Source organism: Mytilus trossulus, chromosome 7 (assembly GCF_036588685.1).
Source record: "Mytilus trossulus isolate FHL-02 chromosome 7, PNRI_Mtr1.1.1.hap1, whole genome shotgun sequence".
NCBI classification, from domain to species: domain Eukaryota; kingdom Metazoa; phylum Mollusca; class Bivalvia; order Mytilida; family Mytilidae; genus Mytilus; species Mytilus trossulus.
Genome location: NC_086379.1, coordinates 78,482,291 through 78,503,983, shown reverse-complemented (window position 1 = coordinate 78,503,983; position 21,693 = coordinate 78,482,291). Strand labels below are relative to the sequence as shown.

General features: G+C 30.5%; 1 protein-coding gene across 2 annotated transcripts in view; it reads right to left on the bottom strand.

The window, feature by feature from the left end:
- Positions 1 to 1,133: 1,133 nt before the first annotated feature.
- LOC134725902 (poly(A)-specific ribonuclease PARN-like) overlaps positions 1,134 to 21,693 on the bottom strand; it is a 35,952-nt gene continuing 15,392 nt past the window's right edge. The window contains exons 14-23 of one of the 2 annotated variants that reach the window (XM_063590174.1): positions 21,586 to 21,661; positions 21,139 to 21,246; positions 20,689 to 20,758; positions 17,979 to 18,034; positions 16,027 to 16,113; positions 15,253 to 15,327; positions 13,939 to 14,089; positions 11,477 to 11,494; positions 2,156 to 2,286; positions 1,134 to 1,392 (exon numbers count right to left, since the gene is read on the bottom strand). In XM_063590174.1, coding sequence (XP_063446244.1) covers positions 1,337 to 1,392; positions 2,156 to 2,286; positions 11,477 to 11,494; positions 13,939 to 14,089; positions 15,253 to 15,327; positions 16,027 to 16,113; positions 17,979 to 18,034; positions 20,689 to 20,758; positions 21,139 to 21,246; positions 21,586 to 21,661 — 828 coding nt within the window. In that variant the 3' untranslated portion in view covers positions 1,134 to 1,336. The remainder of the gene's footprint in view (positions 1,393 to 2,155; positions 2,287 to 11,476; positions 11,495 to 13,938; positions 14,090 to 15,252; positions 15,328 to 16,026; positions 16,114 to 17,978; positions 18,035 to 20,688; positions 20,759 to 21,138; positions 21,247 to 21,585; positions 21,662 to 21,693) is intronic. The other variant, XM_063590175.1, reaches the window with a different exon arrangement.

Genomic DNA, 21,693 nt, shown 5'->3' with positions numbered 1-21,693 from the left:
AAAATATTCCTCTTGATACTATCTTTTGAATGTAAGAAGCTTTTGTCCAAGTTTGGTAAAAATCTAGGATAGTTAATGAATCTAATTAATGTTTTGAAAACTTAAACTGCCGACTGTATGTAATGTTAACTGGAAGAAAATCTAAGTCCATTTAAAAGTAAAATACAGAAAAAATGGAGTTATCTTTTTACAATATTTACTTCTGGATACTATCTTATGGTCATAAATAAGCTTCTGTCCAAGTTTGGTACAAACCCAGGATAGTTTAAGAAAGTTATTATAATTTTAAAAACTTTAACCACAGAGTGAATGTTATGTTTCCTCGCAGAAAAACTAAGTCCATTTAAAAGTAAAATACGGAAAAAATGGATTTATTTTTTTACAAAATTTACTTCTGGATACTATCTTATGATCATAAACAAGCTTCTGTCAAAATTTGGTTCAAACCAAGGATAGTTTAAGAAAGTTATTAAAATTCTAAAAACTTTAACCACAGAGTGAATGTAATGTTTCCCCGCAGAAAAAACTAAGTCCATTTATAAGTAAAATACGGAAAAAATGGAATTTTATTTTTACAAAATTTACTTCTGGATACTATCTTATGATCATACACAAGCTTCTGTCCAAGTTTGGTAGAAATCCAGTATAGTTTAAGAAAGTTATTAAAATTTCAAAAACTTTAACCACAGAGTGAATATTTGTGGACGCCGCCGACGCCGACGCCGACGGAAAGTAGGATCGCTTAGTCTCGCTTTTTCGACTAAAGTCGAAGGCTCGAAAAAAATCAGACGTGGCTGTGTATTTATACATCCTGGAGTCATACTTGTGCTGTGATTATCATACTGACCACCAAATATAGCATAACTTTTACCAATTATGAAAAGTTAATGTCGAAAAATTAAGCATGAAAACGATTTTAAGTACATCTTGAGAAATGCTTTTATCCCATTGGTAGTGTTAAAATGAAGTCAAAATAAACCAGTTGACAGAGTTCTAATTTAAAAAAGTGAAAATATGAACTCTGGACAGATCTAAATGTATTTCTATGCCAATATTATTCTTATTTTGCCTTCAGTGATTTTTATTAAAATCAAAACAAACAGGATATCACTCTAGCTCAAAAATGTGGAAAGGTAAATTATCTTCATGCAATCTTGTGTGATATGTCTATATTTCAATACCTATCTCACACTCAAGGTAAACAAAATGCCTTAAACAATTCAACAATTTTTAATTTCATTTGTAATTGTATTATGGTCAACACAATAACTTGAATTATCTTTAGCACTTGTTATTGTTTCAATTCCCCAGTTTAATAGGACAGATATGATCAAGATCATCCCCAATTTTCTGGTTCTTCAAACATCTTCACGTCACCATCACCTCCAGGTACTGCAAAAAAAAGTTATGAAAGGCAATGAATACCAGGAAAATAAACTAAATTAAAGGAATATTACTGTCATAAAAGTGAGAGGTTTAGCTAGCTTTAAAACCAGGTTTATTACACCATTTACTACATAAGAAAATGTCTGTTCCAAGTCATGAATATGACAGTCGTTATCCATTCATTTCATGTGTTTGAACTTTTGATTTTGCCATTAGACTACATATTTTCCGTTTTGAATATTCCTCAGTGTTCGGAATATTTGTTATTCTACTTTTTATTACTTAAAAACAATAGTTTCCTTCTGTAAGGTGTCATGAATCATTTTATACTATATCTTATTTTGGCTTGTTTGGTAATACTTTACACATTTTTTAAAAACTATAAAGTTTAATTACTGAATATAAAACTAGGAGACTATTGAAACTAGAAAACTCTGAAAAAACAAAAAAATATGTTTAACTTATCCAATGATAGGCTAGAACATCTATTATTATATTAAAAGTTAACTATTTAAGAATGCTTGAATTACCTACATACACTATCCCCCACCTGTGGCCCACTACAAAGTATACATAAGAGCTTATATAGCAGGGTTGTCTATTGATTTTTGTGTGCAAGACAGTGTTCACAGAACGTTACAGATTTGTCTTTTAAGTTATTATTGTATTAGCTTGTGCACCATAAAAAAACACCATGTGAACTAAGTTTTATTGGTTTCCAATTGTTAACAACTATTCATCTTTAAATAATTTAGCTATTGATATATACCTTTATTCTTATTTGTGTTAGGTTTTCCATTTTTAGCAGATTTTTTCAAAGCATCAGCATAAGAAGGGATTTCAGGAGCTATGATCTCTGATAAAGGAGGAGTGATTGATCTGGACACAAAGGGTGGAGCACTGAAAAAGAAAAAAAGAAAAAATGAATGTTTATTACAATATATATGCTTTGTAATTGATTCCTGGAAAAAATGCTGGTGGGACAAAGACCAGATATATAACTCAACAGGACAAAACCCAGATCTATAACTTAACAATCTATACTGGTAAAACAAAGACCAGATAACTTTGCAATCTTGTCTGGTAAAACAAAGACCAGAAAACTTTATAGTGGCTGGTAAGACAAAGATTCTACAACTTAACAATCTTGGCTGGTAAGACTAAGACCAGATAACTTTACAATCTAGGCTGGTTAGAAAAAGGCTGGGTAACTTAAAATTTTTGGCTGGTAAAACAAAGACCAGATAACTTAACAGTCTTGGCTGGTTAGACAAAGACCAGATAACTTTACAATCTAGACTGGTTAGAAAAAGACCAGATAACTTTTCAAACTTGGCTGGTAAAACAAAGACCAAATAACTAAACAATCTTGGCTGGTAAAATAAAGCCCAGATAACTTAACAATCTTAGCTGGTAAAACAAAGACCATATAACTTTTCAATCTTGGCTGGTAAAACAAAGACCAGATAACTTTTCAATCTTGGCTGGTAAAACAAAGACCAAATAACTAAACAATCTTGGCTGGTAAAATAAAGCCCAGATAACTTTTCAATCTTAGCTGGTAAAACAAAGACCAGATAACTTTTCAATCTTGGCTGGTAAAACAAAGACCAAATAACTAAACAATCTTGGCTGGTAAAATAAAGCCCAGATAACTTAACAATCTTAGCTGGTAAAACAAAGACCAGATAACTTTTCAATCTTGGCTGGTAAAACAAAGACCAGATAACTTTTCAATCTTGGCTGGTAAAACAAAGACCAAATAACTAAACAATCTTGGCTGGTAAAATAAAGCCCAGATAACTAAACAATCTTAGCTGGTAAAACAAAGACCAGATAACTTTTCAATGTTGGCTGGTAAAACAAAGACCAGATAACTTTTCAATCTTGGCTGGTAAAACAAAGACCAAATAACTAAACACTCTTGGCTGGTAAAATAAAGCCCAGATAACTAAACAATCTTAGCTGGTAAAACAAAGACCAGATAACTTTTCAATCTTGGCTGGTAAAACAAAGACCAGATAACTTTTCAATCTTGGCTGGTAAAACAAAGACCAAATAACTAAACAATCTTGGCTGGTAAAATAAAGCCCAGATAACTAAACAATCTTAGCTGGTAAAACAAAGACCAGATAACTTTTCAATCTTGGCTGGTAAAACAAAGACCAAATAACTAAACAATCTTGGCTGGTAAAATAAAGCCCAGATAACTTAACAATCTTAGCTGGTAAAACAAAGACCAGATAACTTTTCAATCTTGGCTGGTAAAACAAAGACCAGATAACTTTTCAATCTTGGCTGGTAAAACAAAGACCAAATAACTAAACAATCTTGGCTGGTAAAATAAAGCCCAGATAACTAAACAATCTTAGCTGGTAAAACAAAGACTAGATAACTTTTCAATCTTGGCTGGTAAAACAAAGACCAAATAACTTTTCAATCTTGGCTGGTAAAACAAAGACCAGATAACTTTTCAATCTAGACTTGTAAAACAAAGACCAAATAACTTAACAATCTTAGCTGGTAAGACAAAGACCAGATAAATTTATATGGCTAGTAAAACAAAGACCAGACAAATTTATAGTGGCTTGTAAATCAAAGACCAGATAACTTAACAATCTTGGCTTGTAAAACAAAGACCAGTTAATTTTACTATGGCTGGTAAGACAAAGACTAGATAAATTTACATGGCTGGTAAAACAAAGACCAGATAACTTTATAGTGGCTGGTAAGACAAAGATTCTATAACTTAAATTCTTGCCTGATAAAAAACAAAGACCAGATAACTTAACATTTTAACCTGGTAAGTCAAATATCAGATAACTTTCCATTCTAGGCGGGTAAAACAAAGAAAAGATAACTTTACAATCTTGGCTGGTTAGACAAAGACCAAATAACTTTACATTGTTGACTGGTTAGACAAAGACCAGATAACTTTCCATTCTTAGATGGTTAGACAACAACCAGATTACTTTACATTCTAGGCTGGTTAGACAAAGACCAGATAACTTTACATTCTAGGTTGGTTAGACAAAGACCAGGTAACTTTACATTCTAGGCTGGTAAGACAAAGATCAGATAACTTTCCATTCTTGGCTGGTTAGACAAAGAACAGGTAAATTTACATTCTAGGCTGGTTAGACAAAGACCAGATAACTTTACAATCTTGGCTGGTTAGACAAAGACCAGATAACTTTACATGTTAGGCTGGTAAGACAAAGAACAGGTAAATTTACATTCTAGGCTGGTAAGACAAAGAACAGATACCTTAACATTCTTGGTTGGTAAGACAAAGACCAGATAACTTTACAATCTTGACTGGTAAGACAAAGAACAGGTAAATTTACATTCTAGGCTGGTTAGACAAAGATAAGGTAAATTTACATTCTAGGCTGGTTAGACAAAGACCAGATAACTTTACATTCTAGGCTGGTTAGACAAAGAACAGATAAATTTACATTCTAGGCTGGTTAGACAAAGACCAGATAACTTTACAATCTTGGCTGGTTAGACAAAGATCAGATAACTTTCCATTCTTGGCTGGTTAGACAAAGATCAGGTAAATTTACAATCTTGGCTGGTAAGACAAAGATCAGATAACTTTACAATCTTGGCTGGTAAGACAAAGACCAGATAACTTTACAATCTTGGCTGGTAAGACAAAGATCAGATAACTTTCCATTCTTGGCTGGTTAGACAAAGATCAGGTAAATTTACATTTTAGGCTGGTTAGACAAAGACCAGATAACTTTAAATTCTTGGCTGGATAGACAAAGACCAGATAACATTCATCTTAGCTTGTAAAACAAATACCAAATATATTTACTTTTGACCTAATAAAAAATATTTTGTTAGGTATTTCACCAAGTTTCCAAAAGTGCAAACAGATAAAAGGAATATGCATGATACAAATATGTCATTTAAAATGTACTTTTAAATACATGTAACAGCAGTTTCAACAAATTAACATTTAGAGTATTAAAGTGCAAATGATGGGAAAAAAATAAGTCCAATATATAAATAAAAATACTCGTACTGAAAAGACCGATAACAGGAAAAGCGTAATTGCTCCTTGTATATATATAGTACAACTGATGTAATTTTAACAAATAAGCTGCAGGAAATAAGTCAACATATTAACAATAAGATCTATTTTTAACACTGCCCAAAGATTTTAATTTGTAAACTGAAGGATTTGAATCTGTATTTAAAAATTTTGTTGGTAAAATTTTGAATGCAAGTTTAAAGCAGACTACATAAGAAAATGTTGTTTTTTTTTGTTGCAAATATTTTAGATGACTTGTTTTGTACATGAACAGATATAAAATAATATTGGTCTCTATCCATTAAACGCACGTCTGGTGTATAATTGAGAACCTCTTTTTTGTGCTCATTAAATAAATAGTGTGTTAAGTGTTGGTCTACATAAGAATCAGGCAGTGGTGAAAACATGACAAACAAAAACTCACTCAGTTTGACATTAATTTATGTACAAAATGTATAATGATGCAAAAATATACCATTGTTTCCATGTTCTGATCTGGTAATTGAAGATAAAATTGTGTTACAATGCACTAGAAATTAACAATTAAGGGGAGCTAACTCTGTTATTTGCTATCATTCTAACTAAAGTTTATCTAAAGATTTCTATAGTTACCAGATACTCAGACACTTAAGACATACCATTTCTAACTCAGGATGAGTGTTACTTCAAAATAGGATGGCTAGGTAGGTGGGTTTTTTTTTCAGCCCTGTTTTACAAAGACTGGCACTTAAGCATTGTCACAACATTTTGGGAATTATTCCTATTTTTAATATCATTGTAAAATTTAAAAAATATGTTGAAAAACAATCTTCTTTTTTATGCACCCTATAAATAAAAGTGTTTTACATTGTTATGCAGAAAGATGCATCCTTGCAGATGAATGTGTAAAATGTTTGGAGGAATACCTAAAAAAAACCACATTATTTCTGTGCAGTTGCAGCCTGTTTAGAAATTTCAAGATTGCTTTCATTTATCTTTTCATCCTATTCCTTGTCCATAAGTTTCCTTTAACATATGTGTTTGATTGTCTTATTGGCAACTCCTTGCTTGTTTCCCTTTCATTATCATAGAAGAAGGACGTTTTGTGTACTGACCCTTTTTTTTTCATTTTGTATTTTTCCTAACATGACTGTTCTGTATCTTATATATTTGATTGGTTTATTTGACTCTCTTCATTTTAAAAAAAGAAGAATCATGTGCATAAAAGTAATTGAAAAACTGGTCATTTTAGTGATATATGGACTGCTGAAAGTACAGTGGCATTAACTAAGACAGCAATTATGACTGAGTTGGATGGGCAGTCCATATATCACAATAATGACCAGTTCTTCAATAACTATTATGTTTATTTCATTTAGAAACAATGATTTTCAAAATTCTCATAAACTCAAGTTGTTCAAAACAAACTCAGTTATTGTGCAATTTATATATAAAAGGGTGAAGACCAGTCAAAATGATAATTTATAGTCATTTCCATTCATTTCAGTGCAATTTTTCAGTAAATGAAAACAAAATAAAGTTTTCTATAATTCTATAATAAATGGAAACATATGGTAAATAATTCAACAACTTCAATATAAAATTGAAAACAGGAAAAATGTTTTATTAAAGGGCATCTCTCTAAACAGAGAAACCACACCCCAATGGTCATTAACATGTAAAAGTCTGTTAATGACTGGTTTCTGGTTTGTTTTTTTCTGTTAAAAACTGATAGAAAATATTACTTTAGAATAAAGAACATCATGTGGCCCCCTGTTATCAAATAAGAGACTGATATGAAATAATAAATGATTGTTCATCCTATTTCTAAAAGACATGTCTTTCTTGTAACTTATGTTTGTGATTGTCCTCTTGGCAACTCATTGTTTGTCTAACCCATCATTATATATATTATGGACATAGAAAAAACACATTCTTATGTAATGCTTTCAGTAATAAGATATTTCTGATAAATCTTTCATTTAGTCTAAAAAATTAAAAAAAAATCATTGTTTCTGAAAGACATGATTAATATTTGAATGGTGTCAAAAAAAAATCAATAAAATTCATTTTGAGAAGTCTATCATAATATTTTTTAAAGAAGATTGCATTTGTGAAACATAAATACAAAATTTTACAGATTTGTGGCTATAAAGTAATAATAAAGCAAATGTGTACCTTAGCTGTAGGTGATTGTGCAATAATATATCAGTTTAATTGCATGTACTAGAATTACCACTAAACAATGACAAATATTGATTTGGCATTTAGATTTGCTCAGGAAATGGATGTACTTTTAAACTATCACATAACATGGACTATAGTTAAAACCTATCTACATGGAACATTGTATAAAACTATCTTAAGTTGATTTTTCAGCAATGATAAAAATATTTTTTTAGATGGCCATTTCAAGATATCATTTTCTTTTTTGTTCCACATGAGTTAATATCTTTGGTGCACATGTACCCAATGTCTGGAAGTATAAATTATGACTTTTAAACATTTGAAATGCATTCTTAGTCATTATTACAAAATTTGCACATCAACTTCCATAATATTCTGGAAACCAAATGTAGACAACAACAACGTCATGCAATCATATTACAACAAAAATAGTATGGTCGTAAAAAAAACGAACATGAACAAAGCAGAAGAACAAGGCAAAGTAAAAACAAGAATTAATCCAATAAGAATGGACATGTAATTGCAATAGAACACAAAATAATGTCACACCTGACATCTCTTTTGACTAGCTTAGATAGAAATATATTTCTTTGATCTTATTCAAAAAAGTATTTCTATACCATTATTTTTTTTGTAAAGTCTTAAAGTTATTCAACTAACGATTTAAATTAACATATTCCTATTAAAGAAAACCATAAATGTCTGAAATTAAACAATTAAACTTTTTTTCTAAATGTAGAAAATAGTAACATTTGATTGCACTTTTCAAAGGTTATCTGTTGATTGTTACATAATTTTCTCATATCGTGTCGGTTAAAAACTAGCGTCCACGTGAGGAAGAAGATCTATGTATTGGTTCATTATTCTATCGAGAAACTGGGTGTGTATGCACATTCATATTAACAGATGCATTGTACACTTAGCTAAAACTGAATATAATAACTGTTATCACAAAATTGGTAAATCACAAGTAATAGCTTGGTACCCATACAAAACCTCTGGAATATTTGCGAGAGGAAATACACATAACCGAATTTTACCAAGAATTTCCATTTCATTAACTGTAAGAAACTGTAAATAACTTAAGAAAAGTCCTCTCTACGTCATGCTTCCTTAAGATCAGGAAAATTGAACAAAATTTATCATTATATATTTTTCTATTCTTCTATTCTGCACTTTATCAGAACATGTCAAGGGTAAAATTTTAAGACCTCCTATCATGTAAACAACATTTAACACCATTTCTAATGACTTTTCAAAGCTCATTAAGCATGTAGATTTAAGATTTGGTCTTCATATTGCATGTTTAAAATGTAATCAAATAGTTACTATTAAATCAGTTTATCAACTTAATGACATGCTTAAAAAGACTGTAAAACCTAATTCTACAAAACTTCTTTGAAATAGTAAATGTAGGGCAAGTTTCACTGTTATTTCATCAAATTCAACGAAATGACATACATGTATTTATGGCTAGGGAGTTACAAAAATAACTGCTTGATATGTAAATAGATATCTGATGCCTTATCAAGGGTATTTGATCTTATTTTAAAGTCCTTTTAATTTTAGAACATCAAACTATTTATAATTACTGAGACCTTGACCCACAAAAACAATAAGGATCTTCCTCTTAAAAGGAGAAATAACAGACCTAAGTGTGATGAGCATTTAACAAAACTGATTCAAGTTATATATGGAAATCCCAATTTTCTGAACATTTTTGGCTACTATGACCTTGACCTTTGACCAAGTGACATAAAAAGAGAAACCACTTTCCTGCACAAATGAAAATTACCAACAGATAATAGGGCAGAGAGAATGACTGACTGGTAGATGAATCATAAACTGTATATACTCTGCTACTTTATAGCAAGGGGGGGAAATAGATTTTTCTAATATGCAAGAACCTTGAATTTTAACTTAGTGAAAACAAAATCAACAGTGGTTTCATTTTCTCTGCAGGAAAGTTCTTTTTTTATATTATTTATTCTTCTAAAATGTATGTCTAAAAATTAAATATCTGTCTAAAAACTGAAGGAATGAACCAGTTTATAATAAAATTGACTAAAATTCTCAACAGTGAGAATACAGGAATTTTCCATTACTGAAACATTTGACAAGTCAGTTAAACTTCTTAACTGTAAGTTTTACTCATTCCTAATCAATTTCTCTAATCATTGGCATCATTTATGTGGCTAATTATATAGATAAGTTCAAAGATAAATGCATACTCTATAACATTGACTAATAATTCACTAAAAAGCATTTGTTTTAAACTGACCTAACAGGGGGGATCCAGCCAATTTAAAAAGGGGGGTTCCAACTATATGTTTCCATTCGAATGCATTGATCAGCCAAAAAAAAAGGGGGGGTGGGGTGTTCCAACCCTGGAACCCCTTCTGAATCCGCTAATGCCTTATCATGAATTGAATTGTAGACGCTGATAGTGCTACCAAAAGAAAAGAGTTCATGTCTTATCTTTTTTGACTCACATGATTACCCCCCTCTAAACACAAAACAAACCAAACAAACAAACAACAAAAATACACAAAAAAACAACAATCAGCTTTTCTATTACTATTACTATTTACTTCTACACTCTATTGCCAGCAAAATGAGTGAAAAACACTTTTTTTTAATAATATCAAATTCTGTCAATTCACCACCTTTTAACTTAAAATTAGAGTTAAGATCTTAAAATGATACAAGGTCACACAAAATAAGGTAACTATGACAGCTGTTCATTTAAATAAAATTCAATGTGCACCTATTTTCTTGTTTTTTTTTTATCAGTAGATATTAACTTGAAACATGAACGTATGGAGTGTTACAGTTGGGTTAAATATATCCAAACAGAATGTAAAACTGTCTTTCAATGGTAAGGGGGAAACTCTGACATACTGAAGTTCTTAAAAGTTAGTTAATGACATATGCATGTTTTAGCAAATTAAAGCAATTTCAATGCACATTACACATTCAAATAAAGACAAAAAAATAAGAAGGCCATTTTTGTCTGGCCTATAAACTCATCATTTATATCTAAATATGCAATACCAATCATGTTGATGTGTTATAAATTTGTTATAGGTTTCTGTATGTTGCAAAAAAACTATAAGTAAAATGGATATTTTAAGTCATACAACTCAATTTTTACATTATAAGGAAAGTACAACTGACATTTCTGCACTAAAGTTATCACAATTTTTTCTGCACTTAAGTGATTAGATTGTTGTCTGCACTTACAGTGCTCAATCTTTTTTTATTATTATTATATTCATACATGATAACAAATTACATAATTTTGAAAGAGGAAGTTGACTGGAAATCTAAGAAAACAAAGAAACTTTCCTTATTTATTTCACATCACCTATTTAGTTAAAAATTTGTGTATTTCTGGTTGACAAGTTTGTCCATTCATATCATTCAGGAAGCACATTTGTTTGTCCTTTTGAAATTCATAAATAATTCATATATTGTTTTCTTTATGATTTCTGAAACTGCAATTTTTAAATGCCATATTGTATTAAACAGGAAGTTTGTTAGAAATTCCCTTTTTACCTTTTTAAAAAGCTTTTACCAAAAAAGTACTTTCAAAATAATGTTCACATCCTCAGTTATTTTTTTTAACCCTATATTGAACTGAGTGAACTTAATGGTCTTTACCTAGAACAAGTCAAACAAATAGTTTACAAATATGTTTTATACACGTTATGGTTAAAACATATAAATACTGTGCAATAGCATATTGTAGAATATAAAACATACAATAATTATATAGAAGGAACAGAAAATATATAAGCATACAGAAATCTAAGCAAGGAATTAAGCATACATAAATAATAAATTGCTATACTATAACTCAAACACACTCAAATTTACCTTTCACTAGAACATTCCCTGAAATTAGATTTATACAATACATGCATGTGTGAAACAGGGCTTCCAAAATTTTTCTGAGCCAGCCGGACATTTTATATCTGATCCGAATTTTAATCCCCAAGACTAAGTCACAAAAGGCAATTATGGTAATCAGATGGCCATCCCAATGATTGACATTAGATTAAAAACGATATTAAACTTTACTTTGATATGAATTTGATGTTCTGACATAAACTGTTAAAATTGGCATTGCATCATTCAAAGTGTGCACATCAGCATGCTCATATCTGCATTAGACTCTTTAATTGTGCATAATGACGTTGTCAAGAACTTTATTTTCGTTTTTAAAGTCACATTTTTGAAAACTGGATGTTGACTTGACAATGGTAAAACATGGACCATAAATGGATACGTAAAATCCGTGTACGTTAACATAGCACGACTGAGCAAAGAAGCTCTTTCCACGTTATTTCTTCAACAAAATACTTGAAATGAACATTAGGTACAGGTATCAATGATAGTTTTAGAATTTTGAAGAAATGTAGGATGCATAATTGAATTTCCCACCTCTGCACATGCGCACACGTGTTCTTGTTCATACAACGTAGTTCTGACGATTTTTTCATGTAAAACCTTTTTAAATGTTTCAAGAAATCAAGTTTATAAATGAATTTATTATAAATTTGATCTTTTGGACTAAATCAATTAGATACAAACCGCTGAAATGTACGAAAGTAATTGTGAATGGACAGATTAATTTATACGATGTCCGGTACTAAAATTAGTTTACCTGTCACCTGAACAGGTAGTTTTCAGCTGTCCAACAACTAATTAGCCGTGATTAAAATTAGAAAGTATCGAAGTAAGGGTTGTTTTGATAGTAATTAATCAACATGTCACTTTTATGACCGGAAATGTATGGCTGTTAAAGACAAAATGTTGGGTCAAAAAGATCGTGAATTATATTAAAATGACCGAAAAAGCCTTGAAAACTAAAAAGTATATGACCGTTTCATGCTTTTCCCAGCCGGTCTTTTGCCGGACATTATACAAATGACCGGAATATATGACCGTTTTGGAAGCCCTGGTGTGAAAGTCATGAACACATCTTATACACTATATTGACTTACACCACTGAAGAAGGGTTCTTTATAACTACTCAAATTTGATTTTTTTTTGGTAGTCTTTGTACAAAGTCAGGAATATGGAATTCTGATCTGGTTTATAGTTGTTCTGAAAGACTGTGTTTTCAGTTGATGACATTTGATAAATTTTGAGAGATTGATACATCCAGTTATAAATAAATAACTGATTGCCAGCTTAAAGCTGATCTGTTTTGAATAAATGAAAAACTGATTGTGCATAAAAAGTACTAATTCAATACTCATGATAGTGATTTAAGCAACTGTTAATACATTGTGTACCAGAAAGTGACCAGAAATCACCGCAGTCTTGGAACGGTCTTTATACAGCCACAATTTAATATGTATATTGTTTATTACACTCAAATCTTTCTTCATCGCCCCACCTTCCAAAATATTTAAATATTTTAGCCTTCAAAATAATCACAGAGACTTTCTCAAACAACCCTTACTTAATTTGGCAAGTGTAATTTTGGTAAGCAAAAAGTCAAAATGTGCAATCCTTTGGGAAATAAAAGTGTTGATATGCAATCCTAAATATCTGTCATCTTCATCCAGTTTGAATAAAATAAAAAACAAGAATGCACATGCTGTTGATGCTGAAGTGTTTTTTACCTGCACTTTAAATCATTGTTGAATGTACATTGCACATACAAATATAACAGAAACTATACAATCTCCATGAAAATGAGGTCAGATAAACTCTGACAGATGAACATGTACACCTTTCAATTATTCAATACAACTATTCCTATAATGTCACTGAAACAGATCATAAAATCATTGTCCAAAAAAACATGAAAATGAGGTCAAGATGAGATGGACCCAGTCTGACAGACAATTTCACTTAAACAATCATTCAATACAAAAAATAGGTTAAGCTATTACGGATAGTATCTGAGAAAAGTATCTAATGTACACCTTGCTGACCATGTATATGAGGTCCTCGAAAACAGACATATCCCAGAATGCAACATCAGAGCAAAAAGCATTTGTAAACAATAAATAAAGCATGCAGGTCTTCTTCCTTCTGAAATATAAAACTTGATAAAAAGAGGTTGATAAAAATGTGCCACTTCCATCATTGCAGGATTGGCAACCCTTACTCATGCATTCTCAAATATTAATTGCAGACAAGACAAAATTGTTCAGCATTCCCAATGGCAAATGACGCAAATGGATTAATAAATTGAGTACACCATTCTATCACAATCACTGTCAGAAATGATTGATAATTGAAATTATTTTTTTTACAAATCTAGGTTTCAAGTGCAAAACTATTTAAAATAAACTGACAGACAATCATATAAATAAACTTACTCAGCATTGAGTGATTTTTGTTTCTTAGATGGAGGTAGACAATCTGGAGCTGACATAGGCCTTTTCCTCACATTGGTAGTAATCACTGTTTTATGATCATTGTAGCCTCTAATTTGGTATACTGTATCATCTTTACAAAGTGATTTCATCACTAAAAAATATATTTAAATGAAATAACTGAATTTCTACATACTCAAAACAAAGAGCAAACTTTATTTTTCAAGGTTCAACATAAATGAACCAAATTCAGTCTTTAACTCTTGATTTATGAAAACCAGAATAGTTTTTAATGTTCACTTCCTATGAATCAATGTCATGTAAATAAAACAATTATTTTATAGGAGATAACTGGATTAATATTTTAACAAGAATGTGTCCATAGAACACCGATGCCCCACTCCAACTATCATTTTCCATGTTCAGTGGACCGTAAAATTAGAAAGATCATATCATAGGGAACATGGGTACTAAGTTTCAAGTGGATGTGACTTCAACTTCATAAACAAGAGTGCACACACTGAAATGTCTCGCCTTCTTTACTAATCATTGATATAATGTTGATAGTCCTGAGTATAAAGCTTTATTACAACTGTCACATAAACGTTACATTAACCAAGATAACTAAACAAAGACCAATGAACCATGAAAATGAGGTCAAGGTCAGATGAACCATGCCAGGCTGACATGTACAGCTTACAATGCTCCCATAAAACAAATATAGTTGACCCTAATACTAATAGTTTAAGAAAAATAGACCAAAACACAAAAACTTAACACTGAGCAATGAACCGTGAAAATGAGGTCAAGGTCAAATAAAACCTGCCCAACTAATATATAAATCATAAAATATTTCCATACACTAAATTTAGTTGACCTATGGCGTATAGTATCAGATAAAAAGACCAAAACTGAAAAACTTAACTATAACCACTGAACCATGAAAATGAGGTCGAGGTCAGATGATACCTGCCAGTTGGACATGTACACCTTACAGTCCTTCCATACACCGAAAATATACTAGCCCTATTGCTTATAGTATCTGAGATATGGACTTGACCACCAAAACTTAACCATGTTCACTGAGCCATGAAATGAGGTCGAGGTCAAGTGAAAACTGTCTGACGGGCATGAAGACCTTGCAAGGTACGCACATGCCAAATATAGTTATCCTATTACTTATAATAAGAGAGAATTCAACATTACAAAAAATCTGAACTTTTTTTTCAAGTGGTTACTGAACCATGAAAATGAGGTCAAGGACTTTGGACATGTGACTGAACCTTAAATATGTCAATAAATTGTCTAAAAACTTACCATTTTTCGCTTCTTCTTTTCTGTATAATGATACATATGCTGAAGTGTCATTTAACCAAGATATTTGAATATTACCTGAAAGACAAAATCATGTATGTTTAAAAAACAGCATTTACCTAAACCACATAAGGTCAAATTAAGTATCAGTGATTATCTTTTTCACCAAAACCCTCAGGTTCATTTAGCAACCTGGCCTACAAAATATGTTAAAATTTGAATGTTTATGGACTGAAGCAAGATGAGGCCCAGGACTGAAGCAAGATGAGGGCCATTCAGTTTTCTTTATATAAATGTATGAACTTCTCACTGAATTGTGATGTGACTAGAAGTTAATAATTTATCTATAATACCAAATATCATTGTTTTACCATAAGTGCTTCATCTTAAACTTTACTTAATAACAAACTTTTATGTGTAAACTAAGCAAAAGTTTCCAATTCAATACACCATGAATGAGTGAAAAAGGGGGGCTTGGCCTGGAAATGAGATGTGTCAATGCTAATACAACAGCATTCCATATATCATTGACCTATTACTTGTTATTTCCCTTAAACTGACCTAATCACAATCTTTTTTTTTATTGTTACTTCATATATACAGTATGCATGAGTCTCAAATCCCAACTATATCAAAGCGAGACAAAACACAGAAAGTAATTGAATGACTGTTAATGTTATTTTATTTCTTCTTTTTTTTATATGTATACAAAATCAAATTATCAAAATAGACACATGAACCACAATGAAGGTATACGATGACATAAGTTATATTTACCAAATGGAGAAAACAGCTGGTTGAGATCTTCATTTTTCCACTCCTTAGGAAAACTTACATTGAATACATGTTCTCGTTTAAGTTTTACTGTAAATAAAATAATATTTAGTATAATACTAGAAAGTAATCTGTAAATAGTACAACATCAATGTTATTCAGATGGGATGCCAGGTTGTTGAAAATGAACAGACCTAATTTTTTTCCCAAATTTCAGTTTTGACTATGACATCAGCATAATAAAATAGAATTATTTAAACAACAATTGTTAGTGTTAAAAAAAGAAATTTGATATGTTATATCATGGGGTATTCTATGAATTAGGTGTTGTGTGTATATGTTCAAGACTGTATGAGTATTTGGACCGTACGTGTACAGTCTGGCTAATATTAAGAAGTTGGTCAATTTTATTAGATACAAATGTATATAACAGATCAACATAACTTATAGTATAAAAAATTCAACAGTAATTGAAATAAAAACTTAAAATTTCAACTATTTAGAAAAATCACGCCTATTAAATCTATTAATCTCCTGTATTTAGCACGTCAGTAATTCATGAATTTGAGACTAGTATGCTCATTGAAATTGAAGTTATCTGAAGTAAACATAATAATGTGGGAGGACAATTTTTTTTTAATATTTATGAACTTTACCAAAAATAAACATACGCAAAGGAACATGCATTATCAAAACATGTGAATTAAAAACAAATATGACGGTCTCTGTAGAAGCTATTGTCACCTTGGCCTTGAGTAATAAAATAGAACTCACTGATAAACAATTAAACAAATATGTAATTTCAATTGTTCGCTTATTGACTTTATCCATCTAGTTGTAATAATAATAATTATATAACTTGAAATAAAGATTTTGATAAATGTTTCTTTAAATTTAACCCATATGATCCTGAACATGTATGGTCAGCTGGACCGTACGTGTATACTCATACGGTCCGACCGTACGAGTATACGTATACGGTCCAAATACTTATATGGTCTGGAACAAATACATCATTCAATAGAGAGAGCTAAATATGAAACAATTTTGTGATATTTTTATTAAAAAAAAATGTATTGTTATTCAAAACTACTTTTTTTACTGATATAATTTTTAAAAAATCTCTTTTAACCCAGTTATATGAAGTAAACTTTTGTTTTACTTTTTTTGGGGAAACACATTAAGCATCAGGAGTTAGTTTCACAAAAAAATCTTACAACTAAAATTGATGGTAAGTATACTGAATTGTTTTTGACTTACAATCAATCTTAGTTGTAAGTTTTTTTGTGAAACCGTCTCCAAAATTCTATTCAAATTTTAATTAATAACTCTGTTAATCAAGGTGTCAGTTTAAACAAATAAATCGAGATATATTGCATATTATTATGACTGGGAAAAGGGAGACAATTCTAATAACATAAGAAGTAAGTGGTAGGCATAAAATCCAAAACAAATGTACATTACAGAAAAGAATTGACCAATAATCCTTTTAAATATAATAGCTTTCATACATTCTGATGTACAGTAGTTGTCATTTGTTTATGTAATTTATACATGTTTCTCCTTTTTTTTATCTATATTTCAAGCTTATTTTGTTCCTTTTAAAACTAATGCTCTTCTGACTTTTTTTATATCAAATATATTTGATTTTTCAGTTAACATAGATTTGACCGTTGGTTTTCCAATTTGAATGGTATTACAATAGTAATTTTGGGGCCCTTTATAGCTTGTTGTTCAGTGTGAGCCAAGGCTCCGTGTTGAAGGCTGTACATTGACCTATAATGGTTTACTTTTTTAAATTGTTATTTGGATGGAGAGTTGTCTCATTGGAACTCACACCACATCTTCCTACATCTATTCTTTAGAGTTGTAGTTAATCCTTATTGAAATACCAGACAACTCATTTTGTGATTTTGGCCCTGTGTTCATGAATTTTGTTAGTTTACAATACTTACAGTCAGGACCCATAAGGTCAATATATGGAGCATCAGACATTCTCATCAGAAACAATCTGTAAACAAATAATAAAACTGTGTGTTATATGATATACCTATGGCCAATATCAATTACTGTTTTGTTAATAATATTTTTATTATGATAATGACATTGTTATTACATAGAAGTGAACAAATAAGAAAATAACGTTAGGATGTGCTCTTATGGTGCACCCAAAACTTGAATGTTCTTAAGTCAGGTTTATTTCACTGATTTTTAAGTCACATTTTAGTTCTGGTTAAAGGATGTTCTAGTCAGGTTAAGAAATTTTTGTTAGACGTTCAAACTCCTTGGTTTTTTTCCTACACTACAGGTCAGGTCCATTTTGCTTTGTCCACTCGTCCACAGTGGGAGTTGGCACTGGGTGGGCAATATTTCTAGTTTGTCCACTCTGCCTAACCATAGGAGTAGGCATGTAATTTCTTTTGTATATAATTGCAAGTACGATCAATTGAAAAAAGCAGTTTTAGCATTTGTAATCAATAGTTTAAAAAAATAGCAAAATCCACCCGGACTGTTGTGAACAATACAGGGTAAAATATTTTGCCCCAATAATCCCATTTTTCTTTTCATATTAGTCTTCAATAGCTCATAAAAAGGTTATTTATTAAAAAATTTATAAGCAGATTCTAGAATTCTTTTATTTTGATTTGAGACCCAAATAATACCAATACAAATAAAAGGTAAAAGTCTAAATCAGCCATTTCCTGCCATTTAAAAAAAAAAAAAAAAAATCTCGAAAAGGAGCATCATTTACCGTATAAAGGGGTGTATAGTCCGCGGTTTTTTACCCTGGGAATGAAATTGATGGAAGGGGTGCGGACTATGCAGTACTATAGGATTTCATGACCTTTTTTTTCCAGAGTTCGGATACGATGTTGAACGAGGTTTGGCCAAGAAACAGAAACATCATGTGTTGTCAATGTTATAATGTATTCTTGACAACTCTTTGTATTATTTAGAAATAAAATAAACAATCCAACTGTATTCTTGACTACTCTTTGTATTTTTTAAAATAAAATAAACAATTTAACCGTGTTGACTTAGTAATTTGCATAAAATTCAGCCTTTGATCAAATGTCCGCTTTGTTTCGGATTTGGTCAAATTTGTGTCATTTCATCTCAACAGTGTACCTGAATCCTGAATATCAATGAAAGATGAACCCTTCAATGGTAAAACCGTAATAGTCAAGTTGAAACCTAGTGAAATCTTCCCAAGATCGATTGTGTTTAATATTATTCGCGTGTGTAACAGGTAAACAACGAAGCGCCATTTTGAAAGTGTGTGATTAAAGTATCAAATATTTTCGTATTCCGACTTTTTGTGTTCAACTCTTAACTTATCGACGTAAATGAATCAAGACCTGACATTTTTTAATTGTAAATCGTAACCATTAATACTGAAAGTGTAAACCCGAAAGAAGTGGAATTTTGTATACGAAACTATATTTCCAGGTGAAAGGTCATATTGTGCAGGTGTATTGTCTTACATGAATGAGTTTACGGGTGTGTGTTGAAAGCTATTAATTAACCATGTCAACTTTTGACAAGTGATGAATGTAATTCAATAACCTGAGGCAGTTCTTCAAATCAATAAAAGAAATGATAAGATTAAAGAGTTATAAAAATTTAATATACCAAAAGGGATAAGCTTGGTTTTTACAGTCTGAGTCACTGTTGAATTCATTTTCGATCTTAACTGTTTGATCTTTAATTTCTTTTGTTTGATAGCATACCAAATATTTATTTTTAGAATTTTAAACAGTTTATTGGCTTGGGCAAGCTACCACTTACAATGATATCAAAAGTGATAAGCCGATAGTTAAATGTACATGATTGAATTAATTAACATTTATTACATGAATACAGTTCTTACTTTCATTGTTTGGGACTTTAAATTAATTAGTAAAGAATGATAGTCTGTAAGACGATTTAATTAAGCAATTAAATAGAATCTTTTGAAGACTTTTAAAATAGATTAAATACATATCTTTTAAGTCCTCTTTTACAAACTGATCATAATTTTATATTTATCATCGATCTTTTAACCACAATGATTAGTGTGTTGCAATCTTAAACAAAGATTAAAAATATATCTTTAAAGATCCCATTCAGAAACTTATCATAAGTTTTAACTGACTATCCATCTCTTTAACAACAATACTTACTATATTGCCGATCTCGGCAAAAAAAAAATAAAAAAAAAATACCACAAATTCGACATTTTCCGTCATTGTTCGCGGACCCGATCTTGTCAAAAGTTGCCGCGGACTATACAAGCGAACTAGACTTTTTCCTCGATATTTGGGGATGAAGAAGGGGTGCGGACTATACACAAATGCGGACAATACACGGCCGAATACGGTATCAATATTTCAAGCTTATTTTGTTCCTTTAAAACTAATGCTCTTCTGACTTAAGAGTGTCAATTTTAGTTTCTAGATTTTTGAAATTTCACCTAGGTACATTCTCATTACTAAAATGTAGATACAGTCATCATTACTGGTACTATTAAATAATTAGAACCTCATAAATCTGTGTACAGTTTTTTACATATATTTGTGTATATTAATGTGGATTCACTACTTACTTATTTACATATATTTGTGTATATTTGTGTGGATTCATTACTTACTTATTTACATATATTTGTGTGGATTCATGACTTACTTATTTACATATGGATCTAACAATGATGAAGTTGGAGAAACTCTACCAGATGTATCTTTCTGTAAAGTTCCTGAAAATAAAATAAATTAAGTACATTAAAATTATATTTGTATTTAGTCTTTTATAAAAACAAAAACAAAATTCAAATGAATAACACTTATTCAATTTCACTCTTTTAATCTTGCTTAGATTTCTAATGACTTTATAATGACAAATTTCATATTAATTTCTATAGCAATAAAATGATTATGGAAATGTACAGACAAATATTAGCATCACTGATTCTTATCATATATATCAAAATGAATTATTTCTAAATTCTCATCTGCTTTCAAATCCCTGTAATTTTCTACTCTAAATAGACCTTAGAAAGGCATATCAAAGATTAAGTGAAATATGGTCAGATGGCAAGGCATTGTCTCAATTTTTTTTAATTTAAAATGTCCTTACCTAGATAGTTAGTCATACTTATATAGCACAGTCCCGTAAGATAAGCATCAAATCCTGCCTCATGATGTTGGTCTGGTGTGTTGTAGCTACCAAAACCTTCCGCTAAATCTGAAATATATCATTAAACACATGTAAAATTTATAGCTGGAAACAGTAAACAATTCTTAACAAAACTCTCAAAGCTTCAAATGAATTACCTACAACTTTGAATGAACTAAAATTGTTGTTAATTTTTATAGTCTTCCTTTCAATTAAAATACTAATACATGTATATATGTATTTCAAAATACATGATTTTTAGCTTCTATTTTCTGGAATTCAGGATTTAGCATTTATTTTTCTGGGAATTTAGGATGATATCCACTCCAACCCAAGCAATATAGAAAAAAATATTTGATTTTTCAATTATTAAGACATGCATGATAAACTATGATGATTATTACGTACCAACCTCAGGCTTACAAAATGGAGGAAATTCTAAAAACTTCTGCAAATCACCTAATGCAGTACTTGGAATTTTTTCCTGAAACACAAATTAGAGATTAAAAGTATTAT